General features: G+C 40.3%; 1 protein-coding gene across 1 annotated transcript; it reads right to left on the reverse strand.

Moving 5' to 3' along the window:
* Positions 1-1,366: 1,366 nt before the first annotated feature.
* Positions 1,367-22,361, reverse strand: SPMIP4 (sperm microtubule inner protein 4). The gene is made up of 11 exons (XM_063323903.1): positions 22,219-22,361; positions 17,949-18,125; positions 15,202-15,273; positions 9,438-9,467; positions 8,164-8,348; positions 5,861-5,949; positions 4,579-4,753; positions 4,273-4,364; positions 2,054-2,197; positions 1,768-1,810; positions 1,367-1,614 (listed from the first exon to the last, which is right to left on the reverse strand). The coding sequence occupies exons 1-11, from the start codon at positions 22,350-22,352 to the stop codon at positions 1,367-1,369; spliced, it is 1,389 nt and encodes a 462-aa protein (XP_063179973.1). The 5' UTR covers positions 22,353-22,361.
* Between the last annotated feature and the right edge of the window lie 1,605 nt (positions 22,362-23,966).

The raw sequence follows: 23,966 nt of genomic DNA on the forward strand, positions 1-23,966 counted from the left end.
CCTCATTTAATTAAGCAGTTAAAAAAAACCCAGTGAATGCCCATGTGCTGTTTCTGCTTCTCTAATCCTCACTTGACTGCAGCTCCTTAAGATATTTATTGAACCAATATTAGCTCTGTTCCTGAATTCTGGGTAGTAGCAATATTAATCTGTCAGCATGCAGAAAATAGCAATTTAAGCTTATTTTTTGCATTCTTCTTGAAAAGCCGGTTACTAATCCATGGGATAGCTTTCCACTAAAGTTTCCTTTTCTGCTTTCTTATTTTCAAAAGACTTTAAAAATTATTTAAGATGTTTAAATATATTGCATTTGGGGACTTTTTCATTTGGTTGGTTTTTGTTCACACTTTTCAAGAATCCTAAACAGATCAGTGAGCACAACACAGCAGCTCTTAACTATTTTTATAACCATCAAGTTAATGCCTGCTATTAATCCTTAGCTACTGTATTGACCACTGGCAGCCATCTAGGGCTAACTCCTAAAACCAGATTACATGTTTTCTGTAGCTTACCTGCTTCATTCTGAAGCTCATTCAAAGCCCTGCAGGGAATGCTAAGTCCCATTCTCCCCCTACCAGTCTTCACTGCACTTTAAATACAGTCTCTATGGCCTTTCCTGTTCTCTCAAACATTCCTGTTTTAGACAATGAGGAAAAAGGAGAGAGAAGAATCTGAAATACAAGCCACAATAAGTCTGACATAGGAATGTAGGCTTGGAGAAACCACGGTCAACCTTAGAGTATGGAGGCTTTGGGAATACGCTGTGCACAGACAAAGAGACTCGACGGCTCACAAGCATCATGTTTGTCCCTCTGTGTGCTTGGTAGTGCTGACATTATTGGAATTTGACTCCCTGCAGAGTATCAGAGGGTGCTTTTGACCTGGAAGTTTGATGCCTGTGGGGGCCTGCAAAGAGCCTCATTGTGTCACTAACTATAATCCCCAGCTGTTGCGGACAACCATAGCTCCGTTCATAAACTGGTTAGGTCCATTCTAAAGCAGCCTGTGTTCTGATCCTCTCCTCATCTATTGAAGAGCTAACCCTGAACCTCCCTTCTGTGATCACTAAAAATCATGTTGTGATGCCCAGCCTGAGTTTATTCCCAATCAGACTGTAACGCTAATTTGTGAATCCATTTGGCCTTTAATGAACCAGCTCCTTCCCTAACCAGTGTTTATCCCACTTACGGGTTTCTCAAGAAGTCGTGTTTTCACAGCCTATAGACCAAGACAGGCTTGCACATGTCCTGGGCTACCCTAACTGGTCTTTTCTTTACTGTTTGAATTTATTGGGGTTCTCTAGGAAAGGCCAGACAGTTTGTATTGAGGTACTTTTTATTTGTTACTCTGTTTTTAAAGGAATGTGTCAGTTAAAGAAATAAAAAGCATTGAAACCATAAAATTTGTGTCTCATTCCCTCAGTAATGTTATCTCTGAGGTCTTTTGTCTCTCCTCTTATGGTATCATGAAAACATTTTTGTGCAGCTGTCTTAGAGAAGGAATGCTGCAGCTCCAGCAGGGCTGTCTGGCACCGAGGAACCTCACAGCTAGGGATCCATTCAGGCAGTTCTGTCTCTCTTGGCCTGTCCTCTGGTCTCCATGCAGAGTGACATGCTTCTTGATGCCAGAGCTTGTGCAACAGCATTCTGCTTTCCTCACTCCTTAGATCCAGTGGTAAGCCTGGCTTGCTTGGACTAACTGGGTTTTCTTCCCATACTGTATTTTGATCCAAATGTCTGGGCCTGAAGTCTTCGCAGGAAAAGGAACATGCAGATTTTGGAAGGGATTCAAGTTCAGGCCTTCCTGAAAGCTGCTCCCTGTACAATGTTTCTGTTTGCAATGTGTCAGTGTTTTTCTGAAGTTTGTTTATTTGTGGCCTTGTATCCAGATAATGAACTTTCTGGTAGCATGTCTGAGACAGAGTCGTTTGCTCTTGGCTCACATCCCATTTCTGGTCTGGGCTTTCTGTCACTTTCTGCTGGTGACCTAGACTGGCTGCTGTGTTTATTTTACTCAGCATTGTGTCTGAGTAGCTGGCTTCAACAGTAGGAACTCTGCCTGAAGGTGGAGGCATCTGAACACTGGAGGAGTGCTGTTCTTGCAGAATTGATTCATGGGGACGTCGACCTTGAAGCAAACGTGCAGTGCGCCCTTCGAGAGGTCTCACTTGTGAGAGACTAGGCAGAAATGTTTCTTTCTATATGGAGGAAGGAGCAGGATTTACACTGTCATCTAAGTCTCTTATTTTAGCAGGGACTGCTTATTTTAGCAGCCCATTGTCTGAGACTAGTGAAATGGCTCAGTTAGGGGTCTCCCAGGCAAAGGGAAGCAGCCCAGACATTCGTTGCTGCCTTGCCCCTAGGGAGCTTAGAGTCGGTCTTTGTGCTTTGGAAAATAAAATATTCTGCTCCACCCCAATGCATAAGATATAAATGGGTATACATGTGCTCTCTTCTCCTTTCTTCTATAAGCATCTGTCTTCTATAAGCATCTGTCTTCCATTTGTGGTCTCATAAGCAATATGATAGTATAAATGGTGACTTGCATTAGTGTGTTTTTAAATTCTTTTAGGAACTGTTGCAAGGGGGACTGAGGATGCTTACAGGTGTGTGGCTTTTTAGCTCTCTCAATCACAGTTTGACCCACTGCTTATGTACTATTGCTCTGTATTAATCATTTGTACTGTTGAGGCTTCAGATACTGGTGTAGAGTCAAAGCCCTATTGTATAGGAACTGTTTAAACATAAACTACGTTTGAGTCCTATAGCCAAATAGTGAACTTCAGCAGTTACTGTGCTGAACAATCTGAATGTCTGATGTTTAATGTATGTATGTTTTAAGTGGAATAATGTTTAGATAAATCAGCATGGCCCAGGGTAGGCTTCTGCCAATCACATTTTGGAAGCCAGAGGGCAATAAAGCTGCTCAGTTTTGAATTAATGTAAGCAGCTAGTTTGGATTTTAATTTCCAGAGATCAGCTGTTGAAACTTTTCTTTAAAGTGTTCATTATCATAAAGTGAAACATTGTTTCTTCATCACACTAGAGAAAAAGCTAAACAGCTTTTCCATTTCAGATACAGGGATTCAATTATCAGAAAGTTGTAAATGCTATTTCAAAAGGGATTTCCTTACTTGGATTTTTTTTTTTTAAAATCCAATAGAAAAAAAGCAGGACAACTTGGGGACTTTTTATCTGGGGTCATTGTTGGATTTTAAGACAATGACAGCATCTTACTTAGTTGCCCTGCTTTTTGTATGTCCATGCAGTTTGAACCCGGAAGTGCTGTAAAGCCAGCAGTGCTATGGAAGGGTGAGCAGGAATCCATTCCTTCTGTTTTACCTGCAGAATTGCTCAGTCAGTTATAATAAATTAGACGTGTGTATGTACTCTGCATGACAATGTGCAGGTGTCACTGGGTGCTTAAGCCATTACAGTTACTGACGCATAGAAAAAAGCAGCTCAACCTGATTTGTCATGCTTATATACCATGTTATGCTTTGTTCGCAGGAGTAGCATTTAATACAAATAGTATCTTTTCACTTTTCTACAGGCCACACAGAATATAAAAATTGTTGAAAACAATAAACATGGCATTTTCCAGTATAGTTGTATACATTCTTCAGAGTAAATCTTTGCATTAAAATAGAATCTGATAATGTTACTGATGCACCCTTAAGCAAGAAAGGCAAATCACTCACATAAATGGATGAATCATAGAAACTCTGCCAAGCTTAAACTGGTATAGTTAGTAAGGAGGCAATAGCCTGCAATGGTAATAGGTCACTTATGAAATACGCAGTGTGCAATAAAGACAGTAGGTTGATGAGTTCAGTGGAGTTGTCCTGATTAACACCAGCTGAATATCTAGCTAATGTTTCAGTCTCTGCAGTGCTGCACCATTCACATGAGAGCTGCAAACTTGTTTTATGGAGACTGTCACTCATATTTCTCAAGGCAAAAGGTCGTTTGAATTGCTGTCATGTGTTGGTGGCAACTTTAAATGATAAGATAAAAAATAAGCAGATAATCACAATAACTTTCCCCTCTGCAAACCCTGAACAAGGGATTAATCCATTGCAGAAGTTCTGTCAACCAGCTGTGTCAGGACTGATTTAGTATACTGAACTTTTGCCTCTGTGTTAGAGCGAGCCTTGCCCTCTGCTTACGTATGATCAAAGGGAAGGCTTAATTCTGCTAGCTGAATCTGGTAATCTCTTGACAGTATTACTTGTGGTGGAAGCAGGAAATTCTTAGTAAATGCAGTACTTACTAGTTCCACGTCTTCACCTAGTTCTCCAGTTAATCTGCCAACTGCTTTCATGTAATAGTTATCCAGGATAAGAGGATTCATAGGACCTCTTCCTTAACAGAGACATATTTTATTGTCAGACGTTTTTATTGGTTAGGAAAATCAGAATTCATGCACAGTCCCCATGAAAAGCCTCAGATAATTTACAGTTTGTGTGGCCTTTGTTAATTATGACAAAAAGTGAATTTCTTTGAGAAATTTAGGGGCTAACACTTTGTGGTCTTTCATTGCTATCCCAAGTAAATTAATTTATCAAAAAATGCTTACCTGTGAAGTCCCGAGTGTATGTTGTGATCCCCAGAGCCCTTTCAGTGTTTCGTAGCATATTGGTTGTTCTTGGAGACAGGTTATATTCTACCCCTTGAAAAGTGGAGTTAGGGGCCACTATTTTTGGTGGATTTGGATAGTATATTTGACCCTTTTGTTCAGCAGTCTTAGGAAGCTGAAGGATAAGAACAAATAGGTAAGGTGTAAACCATGTGTGCGCTGGATGGAAAAAACGATATTAAAGGTTTGGAATAACATGCGTCACATCGCCCTCCTCTCCCCCAGTTATCTGTTTAGTAAATGTTACTGAAACAGAAATGTGGTGGAAACATGTCTTCAGTACAGTATTACTACTCAAGTGGAAGATACAACAGGTACATAAATTCAGCTGAACTCAATTCAAATAACTTGGAATCAAGTTCTCCGTAGTAGCTACACCTAGGCAGAACATTACATGCTATATAAGCTTTCTTTTTAGTTAGAATTATAGACTGCCTTAAAATGCTTCTGGTTATTGTTTCGCTTGCCACATGTATAAGACTGTGTGTCTACAAAAGATGTATCTTTCTTTGTTCACTGTTATTTTTTCCTACACTATTCATGACTGTTGCCTGTCATCAAACTTCACGCTATGTCCCTTTGGGAAGAGAACTAATGTTTAGCCAAGCTGAAGAATAGTAGAAACATGGTCATTCATGAACAAATTAACTCTTATGTTTTATGGACCAGCCCAGTCTCCATCATTACACTGGGGAAGGCAAGGGTGGAGTCAAAGAGAGGACATCTGTTTTCTTGAAGACATGGAAATAGAGACACCAGCCTGTCAGTATGTTAGCAGGACTTGTGGAGAGGTAAGGAGGAGCAAAGATCTACAGCTGCCCAAACCCATTTCTTTGAAGGACTGCAGACCTTAATCTGGGCTCCTGAATGAAGCCTCCCCTCCCCCTTCTCCAATGGTCAGAAGCTGTTATTGCTGCTTCATGTTCTTATCTCCAGAGCTACTTGGCTAGGTCCTATGACAGCTAGTTACTATTGAAAGGACTTCAGTGACAGGACAGCCTGCTAGCTTCTGATCTTGTTTATATATTGCTGAGGTGGCTGGAAACTGTCTCTAAAGCTTTTCACTCTTTGTATGCATGATGCCTAATTCATGGCCTGCAGGTGTTTGGAACAGTACAGGAGCTCTCTGTGTAAAAATGTCTCCCATGAGAGAGATGCAGATAAGTTTAATTAAAAAAAAAATAAGAAAGGCATTTTGCTCTTCTCTGTATGAACTACGTACTTGGAAGTATGTGCGCTGTCCTGGCCAGTGCACAGCCTTCTTCTGGGAGTCAGAGGGAATGCTGACAACTTCACGCCTATATGGATTACCTATAGGGGAAATATTTAACATGTTTTAGTGGAACATCATTGATCAGGATGACAGATGGATTAGCATTTTAAGCTGTAGATGTATGCTCATTATAAAGACAGCTGTGCTGGTGAAAGAGGTTATTTCTGTGAGCTGTTGCTAATGTCTCCTCTACCTGGGGAGACTGACCTCATGGGTCTGCAGACAGACTCTTCTTCACTCTTTTGGTACAGAGTCAGCAGGGTTAGATCAGATCACTCATTTAACCAGCATAAGTTAACCCAGCTGTCTTCTTGGAAGCACTCAATGTGATTACCTGCACCACCAGACTTGCAAGGCTAGTTGTCTTAGGCAGAGAGGTGGTGACAAGGAACTGAGGGCTGGATCTTACACCAGATAAAGCTGCCTCTGCAGAAGGCAGTCTGTCCATGGCCAGTTGCAGGAGTTCTGGATTGCTTCACACACCAGCAGGGAAGATTCTTACGGCATTTTCTGTGCATGATTTTTACAAACAGCAGCAACAGTAAAGCTTGGTGAATTGTGGAGCTGGCTCTGTACTCATAATGTCACCATCAGGAAAATAACTGAGTGCTACTAGATGTCTTAAACTGCAGTGCATGCTTGGAAGAGCTTGATTTCCAACCCTGGTTCTATCACTGCTTTTTCTCTCCAGTCTTTCTTCCTCAGTTTCCCTTTTAACCTCATAATGATGCTGTCAGCATTAACTACATAATCGCAACCCTGAGTTTTGTAAAGGTGAGATGTATAAAAGGCACAAAGCTTTTAAATACAGTCTTCCAGTGGTAAAAGTCACCTGAGTGTGGTCTGTGTTGTCTGTACTTAACCAGAGATTTCTCCTTCAGTCACTGAAAACTAGAGTGTCCTGATCTCCAAGGAAGTCAAACCGTATGGAAGGAACAGCAAATGAAGTTTAAGTACTTTCTAAGTGCCAGTGGTAGCTGCTGCCTTAGCTAGTAATTCTGAACCTGCTAAGCTTTGCTGGAAATAGACCTTGGCCTCTGATGGACCTCCTGTTGTGCAAAAATAGGCTTTGTAAGCCCACCTCCACAAATAATTAGCATTTAATTGACCAATGGTCAATGAAAGCTGACTAAAAAAGACTACTCCTAGCGTTACATGTTCTTTGGAAAGATTTTCAGTTTGGATGGACAAATACTCCACTAAAAATGGCTCATGTACCCAATTATATACATAACTGTACAGCATTGTGCCGATGACTGGGAATGGCAGCTAATTAATGCAAATTGACCTCCTACATAACATTATCAGCTTTTACTCTGCTGAAAAGCTTCTTATCCTTGCCAGTGTATGCTTTTTCTGTTTCACACAGTTCTTGACAAACCCTTCCTGGCAAGCACTGCCATGGCACACAGACGTGCTGGCTTTTTACTGTCCCAAATTCCGCATAACCCTGTGTGGTCAGCAGCTGCCAAGGATTCCTCATCAGTTCACGCAGGTGATCTTTAAAGTTTTCCAAAACAAAGTACCTGCCAAAATCCCAATGTAGTAGAATGCCTCCAGGGAAAAGCAGAGTAAGAACAAAAATTTCATGCCCTTTTCCTCCAATATATTATGTAAACCACTCTCAGGGTAAAATGCTGCTGGGGTTAAAAACAAACACCTCATGATGGCTTACATGGTGTTCTATAAATAATGAATCTCTAGGGCTTCATCTCAGTCTTCATAAGGGATAAGAAGAGTTGCTTTTTCTCCCTGGACATTGTTCTATCATCTGTAAATCATTCAGCTCTCATTTCAGGGATACCTCTGTTGTCCTCAGCAAAGGTATGGCAGGCATTACTTTGGACCACAAATTGCTAGTTTTTGATCCCACTGATGCATTTTTTTTCCTTTCTCTTCCACTCTTTTGGAGTATGAAGAATTATTTGTTTGACAGAAGATATCAGATACACTAAATGATCCATCTTGCTTTAGTGGGGATTAGCAGCTATGTTAATAGCTCTGTTGGCCTCTGAGGCTACAAGGTAGTCATGTGAGTTGGCTTTATTCATCGTTCTTAGTGATGAGGTGTCCTCCATGGAGACTGCAACTATCAGTTCATAGAGCTCTAATTTAAACGAAAATGCTTAGCTTGACCACTGGCATAATCAGATTCTGGCTCTGTTAGGCTTCAGTAGAAAAGAGTGTGACTTCAGTAGTGTTCCTAAGTAAGCTTCAAGAATAAATAGTAAACCAACAGAGTACTGTCTTACCTCTGGTCTTTCCCAAAACAACCACATCAAAAGCCTTGGTAGGGATATTGGGATGAAAAGGCTGATAACTGCTTGCATCAATCCCAGTGTCTCTATCCTCAGGTGATCTGAAGTTTGGGAACATGGCGTCCCTAGGGGTGTGTGTCTGGTAGGGATGAGAGATGGGAAATGGCAGGCACAGTGGTCTTGGGTTGGTTTGAGTTGGCAGGAAGAAGGATGGAAAGAAAGAAAATTTCATTATTTTGCATTTCACAGAGTTTTAGCATTAAATATAACACCTTGTAAGAACTGGGAGAGATGTGAGAATCAGAAAGGCAGTATCTTAGTTCTCTGATTCCCTCTTGCTTGCACTCTGCAAAGAATTCATGATGATGATTCCCTTGCAGCTTTTGTACATAATCAGTCATACCAATTCACATTTACTTCTATATGGCTTAATGGAAGGAAAATGTGGACTTCTGATTCTTGCACAGCTCGAATTAATGGTAACTAAGTTTGTGCTTGTGAATTCAAAATTTGCCTCTAAGAAGACATTTATTTCTGGGAGGAAGGAGGATAAAGCTAAACTGTAGAGTTTTTATGGGATACTGAGAACTGGGATTTCATGGAGTGCCCATGTTCTTTTGTCTGTTCTTTTCAGCTTTCAGTTTTTCATGATAGAATAATTAAAAAACTTATTAAAATCAGGGGAATCCTGAAATCTTCTGAGGAAAATGAAAGCAGCGGTTTATTACAGTAAGAGAGACTAGTATCCTGTTTGGATTCTACTAAACTTTACCACAACTGCATACAGCAGTTTAGTGAGAGCAAGTGCCTTTCCCCAATTGCTCTGTAAACTTATACAGGTGCCAAATTCATTGCATTCTTGAGGCTACGCATCATGACGTAACAAGACGTCTTACCAGGCTGGGCCTTTCTGAGGCTTTTCTCTCATAAATGTGCTTTATATATACTTTAGATCCCTTATCTGTGCTTGGTAGATGCTCCAAAACACTTTAATTCATATTGGGTAAAGCGGCCATGAACAACATAGCTGAGAAAACCCAGTTAGTCCATAGGTAAGTTGGCAAGATGAGTATTTGTTAGGAGTGTGGGTGAGCTAGGCAAACACTGCTAACCTGATAAACCTATCACTACTACATGCTTCGTTTGAGAGAGATTTTTTTACCTATTTGCGTTGCTGCTACTTAATGCTAAGGAACTTGCACTGTGCAATTATGACTTTTTATTTCATTAGGCGAAGGTAAGATATAATATAAGAGAAATGTACTTACTTAGCCAAACTGTCTGGTGGTTTATGAAGCCTATATTAGGGAAGAAAAATAATAAATTAATTACCTGAAGTCACCCATGTTCATTTGCACCTCCCACATTTTATCTGAATCAGTGCAATCAATATACATTAGGGACAAATCAATATGTAAGCAGTGCAGACAATATTCTTACTGATACCACTCATTCCATGAGGAATGGTTTGTGTTGCCAGGTGCAAAGGCTGAAAAGGCACTGGGAACAAGTGATGTGCAGAATGTCTTTTTAAAAGGAGCAAGGGAAAAAATCTATCCTCTTACACTTTTGTGTGATAAGCTCGATATTAATTATGTGCTATTGGTAAAAAGAAATCTTTTTATCAGTAATACAAAACAGAAAACATACCCCATTCCTACTTGTAGAGAAAATACTTCTTCATTCCATGGTGATAAATTATTTATATTTTACCATGGAGACTTATTTTATGCTTCAAATAAATTTTAAAGCTATCAAAAGAAAACACTATCTTTAAAGGGCAAGAATTTCATCACTGAGGCTAGCTAGGAGATTCTTGGCAACTCTATCAAGTCAGAAAAATGTCAAAGATTAAAAAATTAATTAATTTGCTTAATGGTTCTTTGTAGTATGATGAAAAAAAAAAAAGCCTGAAAGACAATATTACTGGACTAATCTAAGTAGTTCAATTGGAGCTCCAAAATCTCATGTATTTCATGAGGAAGCCTTAATTACCAGGTCTTGCTTTACCATATATGGGTAGGAGAGGTTGTGTGACTGATGATAGTCTTTTTTTTTAAGCTTTATTATTTTTACAGTGATCATACAAAGTTTCTTGATTCTACAAGCTCTATACCAAAATCTTCATATTGCCAAAACCTCTTGTTTTTCTCAGTGAGGAGAGAGATGTCCCAGATTCATTCCCAAAGAGGAGATGGTTATAACTTCTCAGGGCTCCTCTTCTTGCTCAGTTTGAGGCCAGAGCAGTGTAGGATGTTAACTGGCCCCACACGGTCTCCATCATTTCAGCCTTAGCAGTTCCTCTGGGAACTCTCCGCCTCCCACAGCTGGGGCTTACCCAGTAGCCTGGTTAATGACATAGCCGTGGCATGGGAGCTCCACCCAACCTCTGTCCAAGTCACCTGTGATTCAAGAGCTGCAACTTGGCCACTGTTGCACTGTTACAAAGAGGAAATATGCCCCCTTGCTCAAAGAACTTAAATACAGTCCTGTGCTTATTTCTTTCCATACTGGCATGGCTGTTTTGAAGATAAACTTCAAGTGCCAGATCAGTTTTGTTCACACGTTCTGATATAACATGCAGAAGTCATGCATTTCATTGTGAAATCTGTGCTGTGATGCCACGGGACTTGGTGCAATCAACATGAGGTGTGATATCTCACAAAGTACTGTGCCAGCATAACTCATGCCTGAACTGAGTTGAACAAAAGATCTAATCTATGATGGTACAAAGATAACAGGACTTAACCAAAGTGTTGGATTCTGATAACCATTTGTATATTGTTACATTTATAATGACCTGGAACTGATTCAAACTTTGTGTGTCTTGAAAATGGAAAGCTTTTACAGAAATAGCCATACTTGCAAAACAGCAATCTTTAAAATTTGTTCCACAGGTAGTTCTGATTGATTTTCCATTTCTGCAGTTAGAACTGGTGCTGTATGTCTACTGCTGCTGTAGACATGAAGGAAAATACTTCATAGTGTTTATTTTCAATTCACATTGTGTTACAATATTACAATTGTAAGATATAACATTGTACAATTGTTACACAATGTGAATTGAAAATAAACACGAAGAAGTAGTTTCAATTTCCATTTCCATTCTGTTCCATTGTGTTACAATGTAAATTGTTACATTCTTCATTGCATTCATTGCACATATTCCTGATACAAATATGCAAAAATAAGGATAGTCAGTCTGCTTTGTGCTCTGGCATGGCAGAACTACTTAAGTACCTTTGTAGAGCACTTTTCATTATAACATCTAAACTTAAGGCAGCAATAAAATCATGATGAATATGCAGTTTCATGACTCTACCATGATTTAGAAAAGCTTTGTGAGCTCAGGTTGTAACAGCCAGCAAAGCTTTGCATTTTTAGAGTGTTCCTTATACTTTCAAGACTCAAACTGGGTAATCAAACCTGAAGCTACCCACAATGTATAGAAAAGTAGAGCTCTGGCTGGAAAGGAAGAAAGGAATAGCAGCTCTTACAAATTTGGTACTGAGATCTAGTAGTTCTAGTAGTCTTTTGCTAGAGTCTGCCAATATAACACAAGAAGCAGTTGCTAAGTATTATGTTATCTGCCCCTTTATGTTCAGTCCACCGAGGGTATGGAGTCTATCAGTCTCTTGAAAAGAAGTCAGACTTAAGTTGGAGGGACTTATGCTCCCAGTTTGGAAAGCCCCAGAACAAATCCAGGCAGTGGTCCAGATGGACACCATCCTATTTCCCTGGCAATGAGCGTACTGTGGGCACTCATCAAACACTTCTTGATAAAATAGGCATTTCATGTGAGAGAAAGTACCCTTATGGAAACACTGTCTTCGCCTGCAGTAGTTCTGCGGTTCCCCTCCTGATGTAGTGCTGAGCATTGGGTGCAGGGACACACTTGTTCAGTAATGGTAATAAAAGACACATTGGAACCTGTGTGACCTTCATGAGGAGCTCCCACTTCCCACTATTTTTCGACTCTCTGATGCATGGTTGGAGCCTCTGAAGAGCTGTTTCTTCTCTCAGGTGTGGTGTTGGCCTGAGAGTGATGCAGTGTGGAGAGCCTCATGACCTTCAGATTCTTTTCTAGATCAGGCCAGAGAACTTTTTGCTGCTCTTTCCTGTTAATTTCGCATGTACTCAGTAAATTATTAAGAGAATAAGATGTATCACTCTTGCCAGTTTTAGCAGGAAGGAAATTATGACTGAAGAATAAAATGTTTCATGTGTAAATTGTCTTTCCCTGCAGCCCTTTGTTCTTTCAAAGGGAGGCAATCACTTATCTGCCTAACCTTAAAACCTGCTTGGTCAAGGAGCCGCAGGTGAGGGAACCACCAGGGGTCAGGGAGCTGGGGGACAGCCAGAGGAATGGAAGTGCTGTGTGGCATGATAAACAGTGAAGGCAGATTAAAACCCACGTGGAAAAAAGCCAGTTTTCATTCATTTTGTGCTGTCATGGGACCCACCGAAAGCCTCATTGGAGTGACTTGTCTTTGGAAGGACAGCTGCAAATGCTGTAGCCTGATGTAGAGCGTGTGTGTGTGTATAATTAGGGCTCTTGGCAATGGCTGAAGGGTGTTTTTCAAGGCCTTTCAGGATTTTGCAGTCTTGTTTGATATGAACTTGAGGACTCATTACATATTTAGATGGCAGGAGGCAACTACTTTTCTCCAGTACATTTGACTGGGAGGGCACATGTGGTGGCCTAGTGCTAATGCACTTATCAAAGCACACCTGCACAAACCCAGTGATTCATTCTAGTGCAAAACTGCACAAGGATACGTAGTGTGCGTACTTAAGGCAAAGGCATAGTTGTCCCATGGAAGTGTACAGAGTTATTGCAAATGCCTGGTAATTCATTTCCCACAGAAGACAGTAATGGCTCAAAGGAGCCCTCAGAGGCTATAAGGTAAATAAACTGAGTGTTAATAGCTCCCAGGTAGACCTGCAGAGCACCACTCGGAGGGTATTTTTCACAAAAGGTTCCATTTGGCTGTCACCGCTTAATAGTCCCTGACAGCAGGAAGAGTATTTGCTGTGAATGACCTTGGACTATAAATGTGGAAGATTTTTTTTTTGGTGTGTTTCACTTTTTGCTTTAAAGGATATATTCTTTCCTTCAATTTAAAAGTCTTTCAAAGACAGAAAATTCAACCTTATAGGAAAACGAAATGCTCAAACTAGGACAAAGCATAGACCATAAAATATTTTGAGAGACCCAGGATGTTTCAGGTTAACATGTGAGTGCAAAATAATGGAGAAGTATATCAATGTGCTGTTGATCAAATATTCAGAGTCCAAGGCTGTGTACTTTTCAGTATGTACAGGGGCAGAGTTTGACTTACTCCTGTGTCAAACCTCCTTCCTCCTTATACAGCTAGCACAAAGGTATAGAGTCACAGCAGTCCCTGGTTGCTTCCTCTTAAGGAAGCAAATCCCCAGAAAGGTGTTGTGATCTCTGCCTCAGCTTGTGTACATGGATGATCCGCTCTGGGGAGCAACTGGCCTGAGGAACGCTCTTGCTATGAAGTGAAGGGGTCCCAGGGCATCCTTAACCAAGAAGCATTTGAGGTTGGCCAGCCTAGGAATTACTGAAAACACATGAAGACATCCTGACCCATGTGAAGCCCAGTTTTAAATTTTACTCTAGAATTTGCCAGTGTTTCTGCTGTTTCAGGGAGACCAATGTAAGTGTCACATAACAGGACTTTTATTTGACTAGCAAGTCACAGTGGCCCAAATTGTTCCCCAGCGTCATTCCACTGCAGTCAATAGAGTTTTCTTGGGGATGGATTAAGTAAAGAAACAGAACTACCCAGCTTGACTGTGCAACATGAGAGTGCCTTCTTTGCATGGATATTGGTTTTAAAACAACTTTAAAAGTGCTCCATTATCTTACAAAAGTGCATGGGTTAGTTCTTGTCACTTAGTGCTTAGGAAAGTTATAGAAGAAACTTGCAGGGAAACTTGCTACTTTGTTGTAGCTTGTAATCAAATTCTGCAGAAGCAGCACAGCCAATGCCTCTAATGTGCATTGCTGGTCAAAGGCCGTAAGCTGTCCCAGTAAAAAGGAATTTTGGCTTGTACACTCTTGTAGGTAACCACACTCCTGCTTGTGCTGCACGCTCTAATGAGGTAATAAAGAGAGAAGCCTGCAAAAAGCAATGGATTGCAAAGAGCAAAGGTGCAGGTTTCCTTGTGTAGCTTCTGTGACCTGTTTACAATTAGCTTTCCTGCTTTTCTAGAGTGTCCAAGTTTACAAAAAAGAGGGAGCAGGTACTTCAGGTGCAGGGAGGCTAAAGGGAGAATGGTGGGGTCAAACAATGCACCTCACAGCTCTATAAAGATGACTGAGAAATCGTCACAGAATTATTTTCAGGTTTCTAATATGCTCTAGTTATCAATGCTAATATGAGAGGTGTAACTTGCTCATTTTCTGCTTTTGAAGAATTTACATTTACACTTTAAATGACCTTAATCTAAAATCTCGGTAGTTTGATCAAGTTTAAGTGTTTTGCTGTTGCCATCAAGTGGCGAAATGTTGGATTGCAGAACTCCAGCAGCATCCAAATTCACTCAGACTGATATCTCTTGAACAGCAGCAGTGAGAAAAATAATCCTTGCCAAGCCTCCTCCAAAAATACATCTACATATATATATCCACACCAGAAAAATGGACTAAAATACACGTGATTTCATGGTTACTTTAGTTACTTTAGTTTAATCTGGATTCTAGCCAGTAGAAAGGCTAATATTTTTGAGTATTACAAATTGATAAATACGAACAACCTTTCAAGTAAACTCAGAGACCCTTGTTGAAGGGGTACAATGCCATATTCTGAATTTTCTTCCCAACAGCGTTTGCTCTCCTTTGTTACTAGCAAATCCCTTTTTACAGAACACAGCCCTTCAGATTTCTTATAATATCTGCACTTTGTATCATATGTGCATAATATCACCAGAGCGGAATGAATATTCAGTTTGCTGTTATATTCACTAAATTCACAATGTGATTAACACACAGTTTAAACTTACAGTTCATCATTCATACGGATATCACTTTTTTTCAGCTGGGTGACATCACAGCGCCGCTCAGTGGGAAGGCCTCTGTGCAAAGAGAAAGCATAAATGTAGACAGCTTATGCTCTATTTGCTTATAAAAATCCGAATCAATTGATATGTTTTTGTCTTGTTTTCTCAGATAAGCCGTAATATCAAAACTAATTGATGTTGCTAGTGTGGAAATCTATCCTTGGATTCAAAATCTAAATCCTGCAGGGCTGGATTTTGAGAGGTGCTGAGCACCCATGCCTGAATCCAGAGTTCCTGAGAACACTGAGTATTTCCCTCTCTGAAGGCCTGGCCCTTACAGCCCCTCACCACACACCACTAACACTCAGTAGGAGCTGTGGGAATGCCTTGAATGGGTGCAGGTTCTACCTTTTGATCCCATAAGTAGTTAAATTATTCCTACGTTATGGGGATCACTTTCAGCCAATGGGCTCCCAGAATCCAGCCAAATCGCACCATCCTTTTCACTGAAGAGAATCTTATAAGAAGACACCACCATACCTGACCTGTCTTTGAGTGTAAACAATGGAAAACAAATCAGTTGTTAGTATGGGACGTCAGGTAAAAAAAAAACAGAACGCAACAGAATAGAAATCAAATAGGACTGCCAAAATGAAGGAAATGCAGTCGGAAAAATCAGCCATAATCAATAAGATTTTCCTAGTATTAGAAATAGCCTTATAGTTCTGACCTGGCCTTGCTAAAGCTGAGCTTGACCCAAAGGGTCTAATGAAGTGTCTGTTGCTAAAAGGAATGAGTGACCTTAATTGGATGGCTGAAGAAGAGATGCTGGCTGCAAGAAAGGGAGAGGAATGAAATTAGAAGGGATTTGTTTGACTTTTATGGCTGGTTCAATGGGCTCCCAAGGCTTGCAGGTTATAGCTCAGTCCAATGGGAATAAGTTCATAATACTCTGTGTCCAACCATGAGTTCAGAAATTGTCTTCTCTTTCTTTTTTAAGCCCTTCCCCACATTGGCATTGTCCAGTGTAATGTGTACTTTTGTGCCATGGGTGCTGTCAGTTGGGCAACGTGGGCATCTATGGTCAGACCTAGCCTTCCAGTTCTCATGCGAGGCTGTATTACAAACATATTTATTTAGGCTTCTCATACTTCCCCTGCTGAAATTTGTGCCAGTGATATCAGAGGCATAGCCATGAAAGTACTTCATTTGCATCTTGCCCACTTCTGCTTTCTCCTCTATAATTGTTTGCACTAGAGTAAATTCCTAATTAATTTCTAGCCTGTATCTCTTGTAGGTTGCACTGAGATCAGTAAAGGTGGTGCCATTGGGGATACTTTACCTCTGCTACTTAACTGGAATCTAATCTGTGTAATACAGAAACTTAGTGTGGTGGAAAAACAACTCTGTTTTGCCCCTACGGTAGCACTATCAGGATTGTGACATCTGGCTATGCTCTGAACAACTCTTCTGCAGTATCACTTTACTGTGAGATTTGTCCAAGACAAACAACAAATGGATGTCATGAACATGAGATTATAAAGTAGCTTGCCAACCTCTTCTCCCTTTCTGACTGCTAAATTGTTTTTCTGAGCTGGGGTATGTAGTTGCTGTGACTCATCTATTCGTCACCTTGTGACTCCTATCTATGTACTTCACCTGAGTTGGCCAAAATGGTTGTTTCCTTGAAATGTGAGGGTAGGAATGTAGAGACAGCTACACAGACTGTATGCCACCTGGGCATTTTCCGTCTTGTGGAAAAGGGTAGGCTTGTTTCTGTACCTCTTTTTCTCTTCAGAGTGGAATTCACTTAGATGGATCAGGGGCTCTACACTAGTGTGCCTAGACAACAAATAATCCGAAGGATTGCATATTTAGAAAAGAGAAACACAAGAGCAATGAAAATTCTTGTTTCAAGCTCATTACACATTCTTGCACTGGTATTATCACTGTAGGTTCACAGAACCTTGTCATGCTCCTGGGATGGAAGTCCCATCAGCATCATTTAACAAGAGCAAGTGCTGGATTTTCCACCTGGGACAGGGTAATCCTGGTTATATGTACAAACTGGAGTACAAGAGGCTGGAGAGCAGCCCTGTGGAAAGACGTCTGGGGATTATGGTTGGTGACAAGTTGAATATGAGTCAACAGTGTGCCCTGTCAGCCAAAAGGGCCAACTGTGTCCTGGGGTGCATCAAGCACAGCAGAGCCAGCTGGTTGAGGGAGGTGATTGCCCCCTCTACACTGCAGTAGTGCGGCCCCACCTTGAGTACTGTGTGCGCTTTTGGGTGCCTCAATATTAGCAGGACCTCAGCTGTTGTCTAGACAGATCTCTTCTGAAAAAGCTGAGCGCTGACTTTTCATGTTTATGCCTATGGGATTTGTGGATGCTGAGCATCAGTGTAAGTCAGGCCAGTAGTGATGTTTTTTAAGGTCAGGAAGGGTGTTTGGGACAACAGCCAACAGTAAATAATTATCAAATGATGGGCAAAAAATAAATATGGTCATTTGGAACTTTTAAGTGTTTCAGCAAAACCACTGTGCAGAGATTTGTGGGTACCAGTATATTCCCAGATTAATATTTAGGACAATGTGAAAAGGGTAGAAGCTTAAATTGCCCATTTTTGGAATGCAGATATTTGTATGTCTTCGTCTACATTGCTGTCTAACCTATTATCTGTCTGTTGCTACTCTTGTTAAAAACCCATCACTTAAACATTTTGATTATGAGAAGTATTTGTCTAGCCTACCTTGGCCAAGGGTCTACATCACTACCATAATGTTGATGTCCTTTAATAAATGCACATGGAGACTTGTTCTTTGCCCTGTGGTCTTCTGGCAATACAGGTAGTGCAATTCCTCCATGCTCCCCTTCTGCTTCCCAGGGAAGCTTGCAGCAAGGAAAGGATTCCCTGAACTCTTTATATCTGAAAAAAATAACAAACCCAAAATGTCCTTTAATGGCAGCAACAGTGCTGGTTACTTGAAATCTTTTAAACAATGACAGCTTGGCTTTATTTTATTAGTTCTGAGTTAGTCTTATTCTCAGTAATGCGATTATGGTGAACTGGCACTAGGAGAAGTAAGTACAATGGTGATTGACAATTGCTTAATGAAGGTTGAATCAAGTCCATTATGCTTTGATCAGCAATAGGAAGAAAGAAGCTGATAGATAAGTGCAGCATGTACATCTCACAGTGTAATCGAGTCTCAGCTGCCAGCACGCAGATACCTGCACTGTCCCTTCAACACTACGTAAGTGGCATGTGGACAGCAAATATATGCAATGGCACAGATGGAAGCTTTAGCATCTAATTCCCACTGATTTCAGATTTGTTATTTATGCCTTTGAAAACCTCCCCTCTTCATCTCTAGAGAGGTGAGAAATGTTACTGTTTAGTAGCTGTAATTCACACTGAATGCAAGCTGCGTCAGGCACTTCACATGCATGTGCTAGTGGCTGAGGATATTCAGTACATTTCCATCCAGCTGTGTCATGTGAAATCGAGCAGTTCAAAGCATTTAGATGCATGTTCACCTCATAAAGTTTTAGTTTACAGTGTTGTAAAGATGGACACCAAACTCACTGAAAATCTAAAGCTTCCTTTTCTTTTGGGTGGCAGCAGCTTTCCAGTCAGGAGAACACATGCACAGCCAACCGTCTTCTTACTAAGGTGATAAGTCCTGCAAGGAGCAGGGAGTTGGACTCGATGATCCTTATGGGTCCCGTTCAACTTGATATATTCTATGATTCTGTGATCTCATCAGAGCCAAGGTGATTTAAATTTTACTTAGTTGTCCAGGATTTTCTGAAAACCTTATCAAGGAAGTAATGAACTGTTGTGGTATGTGATGGGGATGGTCACCCTCAAGATGTTTTACTGGTGTGCTGCTTTCATTCATATGAAACCAGAGTGAGTGATGTTTAGGTCAATGGGTTGGGAACCAGGAGCCACGTCTGTCTTTGTTATCAGCTCCTCCATAACTGAGCGGCCCCAATTCTTGCTTTAGCCAGACCTCATCTGTACTACCATCTTTTTCCGATATTGGGTGGTTTTGCTTATTGATGAGTGAAGCAGCTGGACATGGCTGCAGACCGGTAGGAGTGCCTTTGTTGGCTGTGGTGTAGCCACTGCACTGCTGTCACAGCACAGGCTGTGGTGAATCATGCAGATATTCCAACTTGGTCCCAATTATCTTGGGTTTCTCTGCCCTGTGCTCTGAAGTATGGTGTTGCGCTAGGTTTCTGGATTTGTGATTCCTGATGGAGGAATGTGTATCAACTAAAGAAATCCCTATTTAAGCAGAGATGTTATTAATCTTTGCTAGTGATGATCATTATTTTAGAGATGGAGGGAGAGGGTGTTTTTTATCAAGCTATACTGGGAAAAAGTGCCACTCTGCTGGTAGTAGCTAGATTCAGGTTTGTGCTGTTTTTCAGGTGCAAGTTTCCCCTAATTCTGACTTCATCTTACTTTGATTCAAAGGTAGAATAACATCCCTGAGCCCTCATCTCCTAAAATGTGAGGTGTGAGGGGAAGTAGGTTCGTGATTACGTGGCTATGAGCATTTCAATGACAATTACAATCCTGACCTTCGTTATGAGTATAGGCTTTTAAGGGAGAAAAAATAATGGCTACAAAAACTTTTTCTCAGAGTACATTTAGACTCCTACTGTGGCAGAGTCCTAAATATCTAGACAGATCTTAGGGAAATCTATGGGAGAGATCATGACAAGACACAGACAGCGCTGCTGTGTTGTGTTTTGTTCTCTCTGGGTTTTTTTGGCAGTGCAGTGCCCTCCTATCTTGTCGTTCTTTCCGTGTGGTTCAGCACCACTCTGCTGCTGCCTGATGCTGTTTCCTTTATCCATTTTGCAATATCTTTGTATTGTATGATGAATCAAAATAAGAATCTGATGTCCAGTAACTTTCAGAAAGCTTTTCTGTTTTTAAGTTTCTGAAGGAACTCAAGCATCCATTTCTTATGTTCTGTCTAAAGCCTTGTTTCCCCTTTCTGAAAGCAGGCAGGCAGATGCCAAGTCACCCGCATGGTTGTGATGTTTGTATTCATTAAGCCGACTCTCACTGGAAACATTAATAAATCATTCCTGTTGACTGCTATCGATAGGTTAGTAAGTTGCAGAACCACCACTTTATCTTAGACAGAAAAGAGCAGCTTTTCACACAAAGGTGTGATCATCCATTCATCCCAAACAGGACTTTGTTAAGCTTAAAATGTTTCCAAGTCTCCTTTTCACAAAGAAACGTTTATAGCTGTTACTGATCCAGTGTTATTGAAGATCTCAAGGACAAGGAAAAAAAATTCTGTGTACAGAGAACGTCAAACGAGGGCTAGGGTGAAAAAAGTTTTAAAGAGCGTATCATGAACAATCCTCAAGAATCTCAGCAATATAATCAATGATTTAATAGAGACACCATTTCTAACTTCCACAATTGTAGTTGTATTCTGAATTCTGACAGCCAACTTCCAGCTTTCTGTCTCTTTTGTTCTGAAAAAAAAGAAAAAAAAAGAAAAAAAAAGGAAAAAAAAAAGAAAAAAGGAAAAAAAAAAGAAAAAAGCAGCTAACGTTCTGGGATCAGAACATTAGTTTACTGGTGCCTCCTTTGTTTTTTAAAAGTTACATTTTTCCCTTCAAATTTGTTTTGTTGTGGGGAACTCAAACAGGGGTGTATGAATAAAGTGTCTTTGATCGTGAGCTTGTGAAGGGCTCCAGTAATTGATTTAATCACTGCATGAAGCCAACACAACTGATGGGGTGTGTTGCCAACAGCTTCCATAAGGTCTGTGGAAAGAGAGTTCTTAGCGGGATAGGATTAGGACCTGCCTCTGTATGAGTTCACATAGGATGCATTCACACTGGCATTTTAATTCGGATCAGGAGTGCACTTTTGACATGAATCTCCCAATGGTCTCTATTTTGCACTGCCTTGGTCTTGCAGTAAATGTACTGGGTTCCTTCTGGGTGAAATTAACTGGAAGATGTGCTTCAAGAATCCACTAAAATTTACATTCACTAAAATTTAGATCAGGCCTATAATTCAGTAAACTTTCAAGTCTGTCAATAGTTAAAACGGTTCAGATGGAAATTCACCCAAATTCCTGTAATGCGAGGAATACAACAAAAACTTGCCTCAGGGAAAATATGTAAGTGGGAGGCACCAAGACACAGTTTGACATGGGACAATACAAATAATGGAAGAAGTTAGCAGTAGTAGTACATCAAAAGGCTGTCAGTAAGATAGAAACTAAGAATTGATTTTGCTAACAAAAGAGATAAAATCTCACATGAAAGAACACTGGAAGACTTGAGGCTTACTCTGGAATCCGTTATGTATGTAAAAAATAGAAATTTAGATTTAAAAAAAATTGTCATGACTACTGAGCATCATGGAGGTTCAGCTTTCCAGACCTTTAAAAACTGCCGGAATTCTGCCATATCCTGCCCCCTAGCTAACAGTATAATTGGACCTGCAGATTATAGCAAAAGTGCATTGATTCCTGAAACTTCCTGATTACACCTTGATGGTTACGAAAGCAAAATACAGGCTTCCTGTAATTTTAATTTTAATTTTAAAGTTTATCTCAGTAATTCTAGGTCAACCTGTAATCTAGCGAAAAAGAAAGGTTCAAAACAGGAGTAGATCAAAGAATAAAATGATAAATGTTGGTGATCGGTTTGTGAAATATGCTAACTTTTTCCAGATTAGAAATACAATATACATGTTGGTTTTATTCATTATGAAACTTATTTCAAGAGATTTTGAGCCCCATAGCAACATATTTTAGTAGTCCTCTTTTCACATGTAATCAACATATTTCCCGGGGAGCTTACAGACTATTGCATAAAGTAGAAAACATTTTGTTTCATTAAAATGAAAAGAAAAAAAATCGTGTCTTGACAGAAAAATATTACCATTAGAAAATACTTTCAGTAACAACAAATGGATATCAAATACTTTTAATGGAGTCATTTACCTTTTCGAGTTCTGTTCTTACCTATCTTGTGAGACAGTTGGACGAGAAGGAATTTGAAGTGGAGTTAGTACCTCATTGGACTCAAAGGTTCTTGATAGTATTTCAGTTCCCCCAATTTGTCTATAGTAGTGGGGCAGGTCATGCAGCAGCATCATGTTTCGTATTTGAGCTTCTAGGGGAAGATACAGGGATAAAATACCAAATATCAAAAGTTTTGCTAGTGTATCTGGATGCTAAGGAGGAAACATAGGTGAGTTCTGCCTAATTCTGGCAAGTGTCAACAGCAAACTGGTTGCTTTTACTACTGCTACTGCTTATTTGTTCCAGGTTGCAAAATAAAATAAAAAAGAGGCAGTTTAAAGAGATGTGATATTGTTGCTTTGTATTACTGATAAACAGAAGCTAGAAATAAACTTTCAAGTAATGGGAGGAGAAAGTTTGGAGTTGCACTCAGAAAGTCTCACTTGTGAAAGTCTCATTTGGTGAATTTGCATTCACTGTAAAGTTCTAGTCCCACTCTGAAAAGGATGATATTAAATCCATGATACTTCTCATGGAAAATATTTTTTTCTTTAGTTGCCATTTTGTCTTTCTGCCTCTGTGCCAAGGGGAAATGCTTTAGTCTTCCTTTTACTTGACTGAAGTTGTATTTCAGCACTGGTTGCTTAGCTCTTTGTGAAGAGAGTGACTATATTAGCTCAGAGTAAATCCCTCTGCTCTCTAGAATGCCATGCAGACATTTGTATCTGAACAAGTTGTCTCTGTCCTAAGCTGCCCTGTTGTGCAGTGAAGCTCCAGTTACAGCGTTGAGAGCCTTCTCTCAAACAACGCTAGCAACTTCTTAGATGAAGTATATGAAGCAGCACAACTGCTTCCTCTCCCTCCACCAGGATTCAGCAGAGCATTCCCTTGTACCTGTATCTCCCTTCTTCTGGGAGAATCCTTGGTTTTCCTGAGGAAGCCCTCAGGAGCCTGTTTGCTCTGTGACAAGCCCAGCAGAGGTGTGTAATAATATTTAGAAGTTCACAGGTATGAAGGGACGCACTGAATTCACTCTGCTCTCGACAAGCTGTGACAAGGCTCCTTTTGACTAAAAACCAGTGGCTCATCACATGGAGAAGGCTGAGAGGCCTTTGTTTTACCTCCTTACGTTTTGAGTTGTAGCTTTAAGCCACTTCTGTGTTGCTCTGCACTTAATGGTCTGCTAGCTTTTGGATATGGATCTTACAATGGCAAGAGGAGTCTGAGGACAGTCTCAAGGAGAAAGGAGCAATATACATTTATCTCACTGGTATATTTGCTATCCTAACTTTGACAAAAAGGGTATTTTGATCAAGCCCTTTTCTTCTCAGGCATATGTCAGTGAAATGCAAAAGATTTTGCTTTGTCTTACTAAAATGGGAAACTAATTTGAAAATATTTGAAATATGTTATTCTTCTAGGATGTATTGTAAGAAAAGAAGCTGATGTAGCATGTTCAAGTGAAAAAATTCAAATGAATTCTGTCCTGCTGGCAGTTTCTAGAGTGTTGTGTGATCTGCTATATCTACATGAGCACTATGGGAATCCCATACTAATGACTTAGATTTGTACTACGGGCTTGCAAAGAGAAAAATGTTCAGAGTTGTTGATTTGCAATCTGCAAGTGGGCAAGAAACAAAAGCAAGACTTTCCTTCCAGCAGGACTGCTGTGGTTCTGCAATGTAATGCAGTTCTGAGTCCACACTTTTCAGACCCTAGCAGAATTTCCTCTCTATCCAGCTTGATTA

This window comes from Chroicocephalus ridibundus, chromosome 2, assembly GCF_963924245.1.
Source record: "Chroicocephalus ridibundus chromosome 2, bChrRid1.1, whole genome shotgun sequence".
NCBI lineage: Eukaryota > Metazoa > Chordata > Aves > Charadriiformes > Laridae > Chroicocephalus > Chroicocephalus ridibundus.

Coding starts and splice junctions, on each gene's coding strand:
- SPMIP4 (XM_063323903.1), bottom strand. CDS start 22,352: ATGATGCTGCTGCATGACCTGCCCCACTACTATAGACAAATTGGGGGA. Junction 5,950..8,163: donor TGTTTTGGGAAAGACCAGAG/GTAAGACAGTAC, acceptor TTTCCCCTATAG/GTAATCCATATAGGCGTGAA. Junction 4,365..4,578: donor ATACACTCGGGACTTCACAG/GTAAGCATTTTT, acceptor GTCTCTGTTAAG/GAAGAGGTCCTATGAATCCT.